The following is a 14,857-nucleotide window of genomic DNA, read 5'->3' as shown; positions in this document are numbered from 1 at the left end:
TGAACTCCTTGATATTTCTGCTGCTATGCATAGCATTTTTTCTTTTTAGAATTGTTTAATTTATTATTATTATTAGTAGTAGTATATTATTTTTAAATTTGCTACAATATCTATGTGCTTACCAGAGAGAGAGAGATAGAGAAAGAAAAGGAAAGTGAGAAAACGAGCTGCCAGGCCTGAGACTCGAACCACAGTCGACCATGTGGAAGTCCAGTGCCTAACTACCACACTACCTGCTGGCCTGTGTTGCATTGTTTTTTTTCCAGTCTGATGGTTAGAACTACAGAACTAGTCACTTGGAGACAATAATTCTGTTTGCGTGATCGACATCCGTAGGATGCCACCTCATCCTCTGCCCTTCTGCCTCGTCACCTGCTTGGAAAAGCGTCAGCGTCCTCGTGCTTCCCCTCCCGTGCTCCTGGTGCATGTGAGCGGTGATCCTGTTCATATCAAACTCACAGTTTTCATGCTTCTTGTTCCCTGTGCCAGCCTCTTGCCAAGAGGACGAGCTGGAATGTGCAAACCACGCGTGCGTGCCCCGTGCCCTGTGGTGTGACGGCGTGTCAGACTGTGCAGACAGCTCGGACGAGTGGGACTGTGGTAAGCTGTGCTCGCCCTGCACCTGCTGTGCACGCTCACCTGTCAGCCGTCCTCAGTGGCCCGTGGACCTGCCACGTCCATCTGCCCTGCTCTCCTGTTAGAGAAGCTGACGGTGGCGATTCCTGCACGTAACTTACAAGTCACAGAAACCCACTCTCCCCACCAAGTGACTTTGTATATCGGAAATGTCTATATTACATGTAAGAACAGTTTTCTAACAGTGTAATTGTTGGAATAGGTATTGTTTTTGTTTTGTTTTGTTTTGTTTTTAGAGAGACTTTTGCTATTAGGCACGTGTACTTGGTTGGAGAGACAGGCAGAGTCAGAGAGACAAAGTGAGAAATCAGCCCCTGGGGGGATGGCTATGCCGCAATCCCCTTCTCCTCCAATCTCCTCTCAGGGTTTTAGGCGTACACACATGGACCTGGTGTGAGTTTAAGCCATCGGGTCTGGGACTCAAACCGCGGGAGTCCAGAGACGTAGCCATCATGCCATCTAGTGGGTTTTTAAACTCCTATTTACCATCCAGAATCAGCTTTCTGGCATTCTTTGTCATCTACACCTCCCCTAATAAAGTATTAAAGTGGTACCTTCCTTTTCCTGATACTCTTCATCCAGGTCAAAACGGGACTTGTAGGGATCAGCAGTTAGCGTAATGGCTATGTCGCTGGACTCCCATATAGCCGACTGTGGTTCAAGTCCCAGACCCAGTGGCTTAAACTCACTCTGGGCGCGTGTGTGTGCGTGCCCAAGATCCCGAGAGGAGAATGGAGGAGAAGGGATTGCGGCATGGCCATCCCCCCTGGGGGGTGATTTCTCACTTTATGTCTCTCTGTCTCTTTCTGTCTCTCTGCTCTTTGTCTTTCTGGTGAATTCATGTGCCCTATAACAAAAACCTCTAAAAAAAAGAAAGAAAGAAAGAAAGAAAGAAAATGGGACTTGTAGTCACCTAGTGCCGTGCGTGGAGAGGACCCAGAGGCGCCTCCCGCTGTGTGCAACGTTGCACCTGCAGTCGGACTTGCATTGATGCCCTTGTCCCGTACTCATCACCCCTTCTATTCACTCAGCCCTTATTCCTGTCCTTGGCCCGAGCACGCCAAATCATGGTTCTCACGGGCCTGATCAGTCGTGCAACGCTTCATCAGTGATCTGTGACTAAGTGCAGAGGATACTTTTATCTTTTTAAAGAATTATTGCTTAGAATTATTTAATTTTATTATAATAATAATTATTATTTTAATTTGCCTTAGGGCATGTGTGCTCACCAAAGAGAGACAGAGAAAGAGAAGGAAAGTGAGAAAGCAAGTTGCTGCATCTGAGCCTCAGACCACGGTCAGCCACGTGGGAGTGTCCAGCTCCTTAGCCATCACGCCACCTGCTGGCCAGAAGATGCTTCCTTCAGAACAGCCATTAGCGCACATGTCAAAGTAACCTTAAATTAGCATCCCTCTGGCACACTGGCTTTCTCTAAAGGAAATGAGGTGAGTGGGGTTACCACCTGCTCCTTTAAGTGTGCAAAGCCTTGGGTAAACTAGGGTGTGGGCCCTGCCTCTGGCATCTTCTGCCTCCTAAAGTAAGGAGCTTGCCTATCTGTCTTCACTGGAATTCTTCGGGGGCAGAAAACATCTCTCAGTCATTGTAAGTCCTCCATCACACTTAACAATGGTGATTTGCAGGGGCTAGCTACTCACCAAGTAGCTCTTAATGGAAGAAACGAAAATGAATCTATGCAAATGAAGCAAGGAAACGCAGTTATTTGGTGTCATGGGAGAAATGGTTTTAATCAGAGTTTCTCTCCTCCCTTCCCCAGTGACGCTCTCTGAGGACGTGAACGCCCCTTCGCTCCTGACTGTTCACAGATCGGCCACGGAGCAGCACGTGTGCGCGGACGGCTGGCAGGAGACCCTGAGTCAGCTGGCCTGCCGGCAGATGGGCTTAGGGTAAGGCCGGCGTTGCAGCACTGACGCGTTTCTCAGGGGCGACCTGCAACCTGGCAGTGCTGTCTTCCTCATGAATGCAGCCTGGTCCTAGTCGGTGCTCCCAGCACCCTCCAGAGCCGGGGAATGAGTCGGGCTAGAGGACCACAGTTAATTGCAGGCACCTGCTCTCAAGTGTGGCTGAACCTACTTGGATGAAACCTCTGAACATAATGAGCTAATTGCCTTTTAAGCGCTTCCGGAGTGAAAGGCTTTCATTATTTATGAAGGCATTAAGATGGTTTCCTCCGCAGAACCTGGATGGAAAAAAAAATCTCACCGTTTCCCCCCAAGAGGTTATTTCAAATTCCTTTTCAAACAACACACAGTTTTTAATAAGTTAAGAGATAGAGTTGCTGGTAATTCCGTTTACTCTGAGTACTGTAGAAAACGAGTATCAAGGGCTAGCTCACCATTTTCCATTCTCAGAATGAAAAGACTCACTCTGGCTTTGATTCAGACGCACTTGAAAACACACTTCGGAGAATCAGATACTTGCTGTTTTGTGACGTTTTCTTTTTCAGGCTTATCAAGATGAAAATCAAGAATTCACAGGGTCTTAGGATATATATGGGAGTGTTATACATATAGAGATTTATTTTATTTTAGCCACAGAGGCATGTAAAATTTGAGAGAAAGGTAGAAATGAAAGAAGCCACAGATAAAGGAGTTAACAACATTTTAGAATACAAAGTTGAGTGGAGCCAGCAGATGGCGTGGTGGCTAAGGTGCTAGACTCCCATGTGGTCATTTGTGGTTCAAGTCCCAGACCCGATGACTTGAAAATTACACTGGACTAGTGTGTGTACATGCCCCACATACTGGAGGAGGCAGGATTGTGGTGTGGACATACCCCGGAGGGTGATTTCTCACTTTCCTTCTCACTGACTCTCTCTTCAGGAAGCACACGTGCCCTATGGCAGAAACTTTTTTTTTTTTTTTTTTTTTTAAAGACTAAATGGCATTTCCTAGTAGCTACTGAGTACATTTGAAACCATTTTGGAGTATTGAGCCATCCAAATATGGGAAAAGCCACTAAAATCACATTTTTATGAGCCCAGTTTGAAGAATTATGTCGCTTCCACCATCTTGAGCTCATTTCTCTCATGTTAAAACCTGCACCTTGGGGGACCAGCAGTTAGTGTAATGGCTATGTTGCAGGACTCTCACGTAGTCGACCATGGTTCACGTCCCGGACCTGGTGGCTTAAAACTCACGCCGGGCACGTGTGCGGGCATGCCCAAGATCCCAAGAGGAGAATGGAGGAGAAGGGACTGCGGCGTGGCCATCCCCCCTGGGGGGTGATTTCTCATTTTCTGTCTCTCTGTCTCTCTCTGTCTGTCTGGCGAGTGAATGCACCCTATGGCAAAAAAACAAAAACAAACAAAAAATATCCAACAACCTGCACCTTGGAAAATTGAATAACTGATGCTGATCCATAATAAAAAAAACATCTGCTACAAGGTGCTTGCACTTCCTGGACAGAGATAGAAAGAGGGGAAGTGACAGAGAAATCACTGCTCACAGGGGATGGCCATACTGAAATCCCTTCTCCTCCATTCCCTTCTCAGGATTTTGGGCTCGCACACACATGTGCCTGGCCTGATCTTCAAGCTGCTGGGTCTGGGACTTGAACCGTGGTGGGCCACGTGGGAGTCCAGCGCCTTAACCACCACACCACCTGCTGGTGCCTCCCCATGTTTATCCGCTCTGACATTTGGGTTGTTCCTACTTTTGCCTATTGTGTGTACGTTGGATTTAAACAAAAAAAGTTACTCCATTTGGTGCACTTTCTCAACATAATGAAAAATACAATTTCAATATTTTAGATAGTTTCAATCTACATAGACAGACCTTTTTCTTTGGATAACTTGATTTTCCAGAAGGGCTAGGAAAGCCTGAACAGAAGTATGGTTGAAACACCAGAGTCATGATTTGACTAAGTGAATAGATAAGTGGGTAAATAGGATGAGTCTTCTGGGCCAGCAGGTAGTGTAATAGTGAAGGCACTGGACTCCCACTTGGCTGACTATGGTTCGAGTCCCAGACCTTGCAGCTTAAAACTCATGCTGAGCGCATGTGCACACATGCCCAAAATCCCAAGAGAGAATGGAGGAGAAAGGATTGCAGTGGGGCCATCCCTCTGGGGGGTGTTTTCTCACTTTCTCTCTCTCTGTCTTTGTCTCTCCAGCGAGCACTTGTGCCCTTTAGCAAAAAATATCTCTTTAATAAAAAAGGGATACATTTTCTAAAGGAATGAGTAATAGTATTGGGTTGGCAGAAAAGTCATGTGTTGTTTTTTTTTGTTTGTTTGTTTGTTTTTTTTTTAGAGAGGTTTTTGCTATAGGGCGTGTGTGCTCGCCAGACAGACAGAGGAAGATAGAGAGACAGAAAGTGAGAAATCACCCCCGGGGGGATGGCCAAGCCACAATCCCTTCTCCTCGGATGGCCATGCCACAATCCCTTCTCCTCCATTCCCCTCTCGAGATCTTGGGCAGGCACGCACACACAGGCGCCTGGTGTGAGTTTTAAGCTACTGAGTCCAGGACGCGACCCACGGTCAACTACATGGGAGTCCAGCGACATAGCCACTACGCTAACTGCTGGTCCCATGATGTGTTTTTCTATGCAGAAAGGCATCATGACTTTTTCAATGATGCAATATTTTCTTTTTTTTTTTTTTTTTTCCTAAGACAGGCTCTCGCCATATTTCAGCCCCCAAGTAGCTGGGATTGCAGACACCTGCTACCATTGGGCCAGGACTTGCCCCCGAGTCGCTCATGTGATCTGAGCTCATGACACACAGCTTCTCAGCAGCACGCGCCTCCATGGCCCAGCCAGTGGTTCCTACTTCTCGGTGGCCTTCACGTTGACCTGAACGGCTCGGGGAATGGCAGAAGTCTGGCGAGGCAGGCTGGGTGGTGACCGAGATAATGAGAAGGCGCTGTGGGAATGGGCTGTTGAGGACGGGTCTCTGTCCCCCCTGTCTCTGGAGACTAGCTGCTTCACTGCAAATCACAGTCCTGCCGCGGATCCCGCAAATACACGCTGAGTAACTTGTGACTCATCTGCAGTTTGGACGTGCCCTGGCTCCTCTCCAGCTGCCAGGGGGAGGAGAGTGGGGACGGTTCTCCTATAGCCACTCCCCCGGGACCGAGTGTCCGCTCCGCAGGCCTGCCTTATGCAGACCTTTTCTGCATCACAAACTCGAGGTTTAAACAGCCGACCCTAACTCCTTCTTCTCTCACACCCCTCCCTTTTTATTTTTGAGTATCAGCCCCCGGGCCTTGTGCTGCAGGGTGCGTGGTGAAACGACAGTTCATAAAGCAGTGGGGCGGGCACACGGGTGAACCACCGAGGAGCCACCGAGGACCTGAAGCTACAAACAATCCCCGACGTTTTGTCGTCTAGCATAGTTCAGACTTAGAGCATAGCACAGGGGTTTCTGTTAAAATCATGCAAGAAAAACATTCAGCTCCAGCCTTACCCTGTTAGAATAAATTCACACCGTCACATTTGTAACATTTACAGAGAGCAGCATCGTGGTGTGGTGTGCAGAGCCTGCGCGCCCTGACTCCACGTGGGTCATCGTGTCCTTCTGGGAGGACAGTCTGGGCTGGTTCGTCTCCTGACACTGAGGCACATGGTTTTCAGGGACCCTACTGCGGCGCTTCCATGGTGGAGGCAGCTGATCAGAAACACCTGCTCTTAGGGCCTTGCGACCGAAATGACGCCTCCCGTGCCTCACAGCACGAGTGCTAGCCTCTCTGCTCCGTGCCTGTCTAGATGAGAAGATTCAGAGTTCTTTGTTAAATCAGAAAAAGACTTTCACCGTCATCTGTGGGTCTCCAGAGTTCGCCCCGAGCTGAGATGACCATGGCCACATGGACAGAGGCATGCGTCAAGCCCCGGAGTCCTCCTGACGGCATATTGCCTTTGCTGCTTACATGTGCAGTATCAAAACATGGACGTGGAGCTAATCAGTCATCTGCCCGAGAATTTCGGCTCCCTGGAGGACTTGCCAGGTGCTCGGCGGACACAGCTGGTGCCAGGCGGGTAGTCAGGGCTGCGTTCTGTGTCTCTCGGCTCCTCCGGCTCTCTCCCTGTGCAAGGTAGAGCATCTGGGAGCGCTGTCTGGGTCCTGCTATTTTGGCAAGTTTTCCTTTATGGAATTAGTTACAATTTGATTTTGAAGCCCAATCCTTGAAAGTTGGTGGATAGAAGAGACAGCCATTCTTTGAAAGGGTACAAAATCGCAAAGACAACCTCTATCGTGTTACCTCATAGACTCTAGTAGGAGGGTTTGAATTGTAATTTCTTCTTACAGTCTACTCCCAGGAAAATGTTTCTCACTTCAGTGTTTTGGTTCTTTCCTTTGTGTTGTTGTTTGGTTGGTTGGTTTTGGTTGTATAAGACCTATTTGGGACCAGCAAATAGTGTCATGGTTACATTGCTGGACTCCCATGTGGTCGACCGCAGTTCAAGTTCCGGACCTGGTAACTTAGAACTCACGCAGGGCACGTGTGTATGCATGCCAAAAATCCCAGGAGGAGAATGGAGGAGCGTGGCCATCCCTCCGGGGGTGATTTCTCGCTTTCTGTCTCTCCGTTTCTCTCTGTGTCTCTGGCGAGCGTACATGCCCTATAGCAAAAATCTCTCTTTAAAAAACAAACAAACCGAAAAACTATTCACTCATGGATGGCTTCCTTGTTGATTGACTTGCATGAAGTTCAGGCAGATCGAGCCCTCTGAAGTCGTAACTGTAGCCTGGGCTGCTGGTCTTGTACATGGTAGCCGTGGGAAATCAAAACCCTGCTATTATTTTAACTAAAAAAACAATTATCAGAGGGTGTGTGTGCTCACCAGAAAGAGACAGAGAAAGGGAGAGGGAGAAAGCACCTCCAAATCACACACTCTCTCTCTCACACACACACTCACACACACTCACACACTCTCACACACCTTCACATACTCACAGTCACACACACACATGCACATAATCACATGCACACTCACACACAGACACGCTCACATACATGCACATACACACTCACACACATGCACATACTCACATGCACTCTCTCACACTCACACAGTCACACTCACGCACACGCACGCACACTGGAATGGTTTCAGGCCACCGGTTGGCCACGTGGGATCCAGTCCCCTTAGCTACTAGACCGCAGGCTTGCCCCCAACCTTGCCATCACTTCTAACAACTGAGATATCATTGATACGCCATAAAACCTGCCCTTGAAAAGTGTCGATTAAGTTGCTTCTAGTAGTTTCACGAAGTTATGCAATCGCTACTCGATTCTGAAACATACCCTGGCTCCACAAAGAAACCTCACGCCTGTCAGCGGCACTTCCCGTGTCTCCGCCCCGGCCAACAGCACTTCCCGTGTCTCCACCCCGGAGGACTTGCCCCGTGTGCGTCTCACATGAACAGGACGTGGGACACGTGCCCCGTGTCTGTCACTGCCACCTGTCACTTGCATGCCGAGTGACACATTTTCCAGGCCCTCCTTGTGGCGGTGTGTCTCAGCGCCCCACTCCCACGCGTGGCCGAGTGGTGCTCCGGTCTGTGGGCGCCAACACATTTCATTATCCACCCATCAGTTGATGGGATTTAGGAGTGTTTTCACTTTTCGACTCGTTTGAATAATGCCGTGAGCATTCACGCGGGAGTTTTTGGTGTGAGCCTGTTTTCAGTCCCCTGGGCATGTGCACATCTAGGGCTAGAATTCCTAGGACACGTGACGGCTCTCTGTTAGGTGTGTGGTTTTGTTTTGTTTTGTTTTGTTTTGTTTTTGAGAGGTTTTTGCTATAGGGCACATGCGCTCTCCAGAAAGACAGAGAAAGACAGACAGAAAGCGAGAAATCACCTCCCAGGGGAGATGGCCATGCTGCAATCCCTTCTCCTCCATTCTCCTCTTGGGATCTTGGGCACGCACGCACATGCGCCCGGCGTGAGTTTAATCCACTGGGTCTAGGACTTGAACCGTGGTTGGCTACATGGGAGTCTAGCGGCATAGCCATTACACTAACTGCTGGTCCCTCTGTTAGTTTTTCAAAGAACTTCCAGCCATTTTCCTAAGGAGCTGCACCATCTTATACTCAGCGATCCCTGAGCATCCCGGGTTCTCTGTGCCCTTGCCAACACTCATTACTGTCCTTTTCTGGCTAAGGCCATCCTCGCGGGTAGGAAGTGGCATTCCCCTGAGAGAGGGACTTGTATTTCCTCATCATAGTGACAGCCAGCATTGTTCATGTGCTCGTTGGCTGTTTGGGGAAAATGTCTATTCAAGTCTCTTGCTTTTTTTTTTTTTTTTTTGAGAGATTTTCACTATAGGGCGCGTGCGCTTGCCAGACAGACAGAGAGAGACATAGAGACAGAAAGCGAGAAATCACCCCCCGGGGGGGATGGTCACGCCGCAATCCCTTCTCCTCCATTCTCCTCTCGGGATCTTGGGCACGCACGCACACGCGCCCGGCGTGAGTTTTAAGCCACCAGGTCCGGGACGCGAACCGCGGTCGACTACGTGGGAGTCCAGCGACATAGCCATTACGCTAACTGCTGGTTCCCTCAAGTCTCTTGCTTTTGTAACCATTTTGAGTCATTTGTGTTTCTATCATTTATTGCCTAGAAAGCCCCTAAGCCCTGCTATTTATTTATTTTTTTGAAATGTCTATTCTGCTCTTTTTCTCCCATTTATCATTCAGTCTACTGTGTGTGGGGCACTCAGATGCTGGGGACACACTAGCGACAATGACGCTTCCCTCAGCTTAGATCCCACCACCTGCCGTAGGAAAGCATAATCAGTGAGCAGCATAGGATTTTAGGAAGTGGTAAGTGCAATGAACACTTAAAAGGAAAAGCACAGTGAGAGGGTCCAGCGATCAAGGCTGGGCTGGGTTTGAACATTCCCTCGGGTGGGCAGGTAGGCCTCACTGGGAGGGGGCAGTGGAGCCAAGGTCTGCAGGGAGAGAACGTGCCGGGTGACGGGGGAGTGCCACTCGGTTCCAGGCAGAGACAACATCGGTGCAGAACGACAAAGGCGGACCGGGCCTGCTGTGTTCAGAGACAGCCAGGGCCAGTGAGACTAGAGTCAGGGGGACATGGGAGAGATGGTGGGGTGGGGGTCACAGGTCATGGGAGGTCTTGGGGCCATGTTAAGAACTTCAGTTTTGTAGTTGTGTGAAATGGGGAGCCCCTGAAAGGGGAGCAGCCGAGCGCCGCTATCCGACTGGAAGGGCCAGCTCAGGCTGCCGCGCTGAGGAGCAGCTGTGGGAGCCGAGGAAGGAGCGGGAGAGCGGGGAGGGGAGGGGGGGTTGGTGTCTCGGACTAGGGGATAAATGGTCTGACCCTAAGTGTGTTTAGAAGTAGGGCCAGGGGCTAGAAGGTGGCAGGGTGGTGAAGGTCTGGACTCCCCCATGGCTGACTATGGTTTGGGTCCCCGATCTGGCAGCTTGAAACTCATGCCAGGCACGTGTGTGTGTGAGCCCAAAATCTCAGGAGGAGAGTGGAGGAGAAGGGATTGTGGCGTGGCCACCCCCCTGCGGTGATTTCTCGCTTTCCCTATCACTGTCTCTCTCTCTTTTTCTCCAGAGAGTCCATGTGCCCTATGGCAAAAACCTTAAACAAAAATTAAAAAGGCAGGGCCCACCGGAGATTCTGACAGACGGCCCTGGGTGAGGAGAGCTGGGGCAAGAGGAGCGTCAAAGACTGGAGGATCCTTGCCTCGGACACCGGGAGAGAAGGGGCCGCTGCTGCAGGGGGTGGGGAGGCTGGGGTTCTGCTCTGGACGTGTCGGCTTGGGGTGTCTGTTAGACGTCCAGACTGAGACATTCAGAAGGCTCAAGTTTGGAGATTATTAGAGAGGTCTGGGCCAGAGACAAACACTATACGTGGGAGAATATGACTTACACAAGGGGACGTCACAAAGTTCACGGAGGGCCAGCAGGTGGCGTGGAGGTTAAGGCAGCTGGAGCCAACGTAGCCAACAACATGGTTCAAGGCCCAGGGCCAGCAGCTTGAAAGACACTCCGATGCGTGTGCTTACGTTCCCCAATCCCAGAGGAGAGTGGGGGAAGGGACTGTGGCTTGGCCATCCCCTGGAGGCTGGTTTCTCACTATCCACCCCCTTCTCTGTGTCTCTGATGAGCACACGCACCCTACAGCAAACAAATAAGGAAAAAAAAAAAAAAAACAAATACACAGACCAATGGAATTAGAATATAAATTTGTTTTGGTAAAAAAAAAGAAACCTATGCAGTTTTTTCATAATAGACATTTTCCATGAACTTTTCAGAGACCCCCCCCTCAGAGATTTGTGGAGTGGGTGGTCTAATCCGGGGAGTGAGAGTAGACAGAGACAAGGGGGCAGGGCTGACCTCTGACCTTAGGAGGGTGGGGTAAAGCAGCCGCCGGACGGGGTGAGAACAATGGTAGGAACATGGGACATTCCGGACAGCACTGAGCGTGTGTCCAGGAGAAGGCCACGGGCAGTTGTGTGACACGCTGCTGAGAGAAACAAAAGGGTGACAGAAGGAGACTGTCGGATTCAGCAACACGCAGGTCAGGGGCACGCGACGCGGCAGACGCATGGGCAGCGGGAATGCGGAAACAAGAGATATAGGTGTAGGGCTTTTTCCAGGGATTCCATTTCTTTTTTCTTTTCTTTTTTTTTTTTTTTTAAGAGGTTTTTTGCTATAGGGTTCATACTCTCACCGGAAAGACAGAGAGAGACAGATAGACAGAAAGTGAGAAATCACCCCCAGGGGGGACGGCCACACCGCAATCCCTTCTCCATTCTCCTCTCAGGATCTTGGGCACACACGCACACACACACACACACACACATGCCTCGCATGAATTTAAGCCACTGGGTCTGGGACTCGAACCGCCAATTTCGTGGGAGTCCAGTGAGGGAACCGTTAGGCCATCTGCTGGTCCCTTGAGGGATTTCATTTCAAAGCCGAGCCAAGAACTGTGGACAGTGGCTGGGGGCTGTGGCCGGGCGCAGGGCTGGGAGGGGTTCGGTGCCTCTGGCTCCCTGGACGCATTCACCGTTTCTCGGCCTAGTTCCCGATGGAGCCCACGTGTCACAGTACAGGCATCCTGTTTGGTAAATTATTTTGTCAGAAGTCTTTCGTTCCATGTGTTTTTTAGCCAAGCCAGCTCCAAGAGTCTCCCTAGCTGGTGGGGCCCACCGTGGGCTAGTGCGCTTCCTCCCCGCGGGAGCCCTCGCTGCTCCTGTCTCTAGGCCGGCCGGGCTTTAATCCGTGCTCACGAGCAGGCCCTCCTGCCTCTGCTTCTGTGCCCCCACTCCCGACCGTGGGCTTCTAGAAAGCCTCCCCGCCCCATCATCTCCTCCCCTGAACTTGGCACTGAGGGCTGGTGTCTGCAGGTCCCCTCTTCACCCTACAGCGCCAACGCCATTGGTGTTTGAATCCTGATCTTATTTCCCAGAACAGGACATACGAGGTAACAGGGGCTGCCGTCGGAATGGCGGGGCTGACCCTAACCCCCGATCTGTGTTATCGCCACCTGTGCCCGCTAGAGTCCTGTAAGAAAAATACCATTATCTCTGTTTACCGAGGAGAACCCGAGACGGGGTGTCAGGGAACTTCCCTAGGGACGCGGGAAGCCAGGGAGCAAAGCTGAGGATGAGCAAGAGGCCCGTGGGGACTAGGAGTGGGCACCCAGGCACCTCGGTTCAGGAGCACGGCCTGGTGGGGTGGCCAGCCGCTTCTAGAATGTCTGTGCCTCTTAGCTCGGCTCTGCGCTGGCTGGTGCTGCGTGGCAGGTCCTAGCACCACCCCGTGAGCCGGTCACTGTGAGGCTCCCAGGTAACAGTGACGAGGAGGTGGGGACTGGGGGAGGTTCCAGGTAGGGTCATAACGCAGGACTGTTCGCTGCTGGAAAACACGCTCAGAGTCCGAAGTGGACGCTTCCGTGCTCTGAACAGGAGTCGGCTGAGGCAGCCCCACGAAGGGCCATGTCCTCTCTCACGGCGGCTTTGTCGGGTTTCTGGCGGGCATGCAGCCTGTGCGCGGGGCCTCAATTCTTACGGGCTAGTGGCTAGATGACTGGGTAGAGGAAAATCAGACTGCAGTGGGGGTAGTGCTTCCTGGAGCTTACTGTCCTAGGGTACAGAAGAATGCCTTTCCTGAAAAAGTGCTACATTTTCAAAGAAGAGAAAAATAGATCTTTTTACATTCATTAATTTTCTTTTTTTTTTTTTGAGAAAGAGATTTTGGCTCTAGGGTACATGTTCTCGTCAGAGAGAGACAGAGAGACAGAAAGCGAAAAATCATCCCCTGGGGGAGATGGCCATGCTGCAATCCCTTCTCCTCTATTCTTCTCTTAGGATTTCGGGCACACGCGCACATATACCTGGTGTGAGGTTTTTTTTTTTTTTTTTTTTTTTTTTTTTGTTTGTTGCTATAAGGCGCATGCACTCACCAGACAGAGAGAGACAGAGAGATAGAAAGCGAGAAATCACTCCCCGGGGGGATGGTCACGCCGCAATCCCTTCTCCTTCATTCTCCTCTTGGGACCTTGGGCATGCACGCACACACGCCCGGCGTGAGTTCTAAGCCACCGGGTCTGGGACGCGAACCGTGGTCGACTACGTGGGGGTCCAGTGACATAGCCATTACGCTAACTGCTGATTCCCCACCTGGTGTGAGTTTTAAGTTGCTAGGTCCAGGCTTTATGTCACTGGGAGTCCAGTGAAATAACCATTACTCCATCCCTATATTAATTAATTTCTAAAACTAAAATGCTCATATTTGCCGCGTAGAAGAGGCTATTTTAGAATAAGCATGTGTTGTGGGATGGCCAAATTGCACTAATACTTTACCTTCTGTGAGTGTGGTTTTAAGTTCTCCCATGAGCCTCTGGGCACCAGGCTTTAATAAACAACAAGATGAATCTGCCGGTTGTCCTCAGCGTATTTCCACATGGTCCTCAACAGTACACTCTGCCAACAATCCGAACATTTGTTAGCAAACTGAATCTCAAACGATGCCAGTTGAGTTCATGAATAATTTATGAAACTAAATCAAAACTTACCAGTCATGTAGCAAAAGTCACCTTATTAATTGTAATGGGTTCTAAATTAAGCCGTTTTTTTTTTTTTCTATTTTCACTCTTATATCCTAGTTTGTGGGAAGAAATTCTTATTAAAAAAAGAGATTCACATTAAGAGATTCACATTAAAATCAAAGGTAGCTTCTCTAGAACGAATTATGAAAACCCAACTCTTAGCTCTGAGTGCAGACCTCAGTAACAGCAGGGATGATGGTGAGCGAGAAGACCTGGGAGTGGGGGTGACCGACCTCTAAGGTCTCCAGGGCATCAGTTCCCCGGTCAGCACAGTGGATGTAGCATCGCCCTTGGACAGGAATGTGGGTGGGCCTGGGCAAGGAAGACCAGGTAGAGCACGTGGCGGTTCCCCAGGACTGGCTGAGAAGGGCTTGCGCTGTTTCTATCTGGCAGAAGTCCTCACACAGCACTTCCTTCCGGAACTACACCAGGAGACGCCTGGATCTCTTACCTTCTCGGCTCGCGTCTCCGTGGTGTGGTCTGTGAAACTTGCTGCAGTTTGGCCTTATCTGCACGACGGGGCACCTGATCTCCTAAGTGCTAAATGCACCGTTCTTTTCTTACTGTCATTCGGCTTGGCCTCAAAATTCAGCTTCCTATTCTGGCCTGTAGAACACTGCACAAATCTGCCCCGCTCTCCTCTCTCATCTGGTCTTCTGACTGCGGTTCACATCCTGGACCCAGTGGCTTGAAACTCATGCCGGGAGTGTGTGCATGCGTGCCCAAGATCCCGAGAGGAGAATGGGGGAGAAGGGATTGCAGCGTGGCCATCCCCCCTGGGGGGTGATTTCTCGCTTTCTGTCTCTCTGTCTCTCTCTGTCTGTCTGGTGAGCGCATGCGCCCTATAGCCAAAACCTCTCCAAAACAAACAAACAAACAAACAAAAAATTACACCAGGCATGTGTGTGTGCACGCCCAGAATCCCAAGAGGGGAACAGAGAAGTGTGTGGCAATCTCCCTGGGAGGTGATTTCTCATCTTCCCTCTCTCTGTCTGTCTCTCTCCAGCAAGCTCATGTGCCCTATGACAAAAAAAAATCTTAAAAAAAATAAAAGAGGGACCAGCAGGTGGCGTAATGGCTATGTTGCTGGGCTCCCATGTAGCCGACCGCAGTTCGAGTCCTGGACCCGGGGTGGCTTAAACTCATGTCAGGTGTGTGTGCATATGCG

At 50.3% G+C, this 14,857-nt stretch overlaps 1 protein-coding gene across 1 annotated transcript in view; it reads left to right on the top strand.

Annotated features, from left to right (window-relative positions):
• CORIN (corin, serine peptidase) overlaps positions 1-14,857 on the top strand; it is a 309,818-nt gene that overhangs the window by 261,604 nt on the left and 33,357 nt on the right. Inside the window, exons 15-16 of the mRNA XM_027775590.1 lie at positions 490-600; positions 2,411-2,540. Of these exons, the coding sequence (XP_027631391.1) occupies positions 490-600; positions 2,411-2,540 (241 nt within the window). The remainder of the gene's footprint in view (positions 1-489; positions 601-2,410; positions 2,541-14,857) is intronic.

Source organism: Tupaia chinensis, unplaced genomic scaffold (genome assembly GCF_000334495.1).
Source record: "Tupaia chinensis unplaced genomic scaffold, TupChi_1.0 Scaffold000054_1, whole genome shotgun sequence".
In the NCBI taxonomy this organism is placed as follows: Eukaryota; Metazoa; Chordata; class Mammalia; order Scandentia; family Tupaiidae; genus Tupaia; species Tupaia belangeri.
The sequence above is the reverse complement of the archived record's forward strand: the minus strand, read 5'-3'. Positions and strand labels throughout refer to the sequence as shown.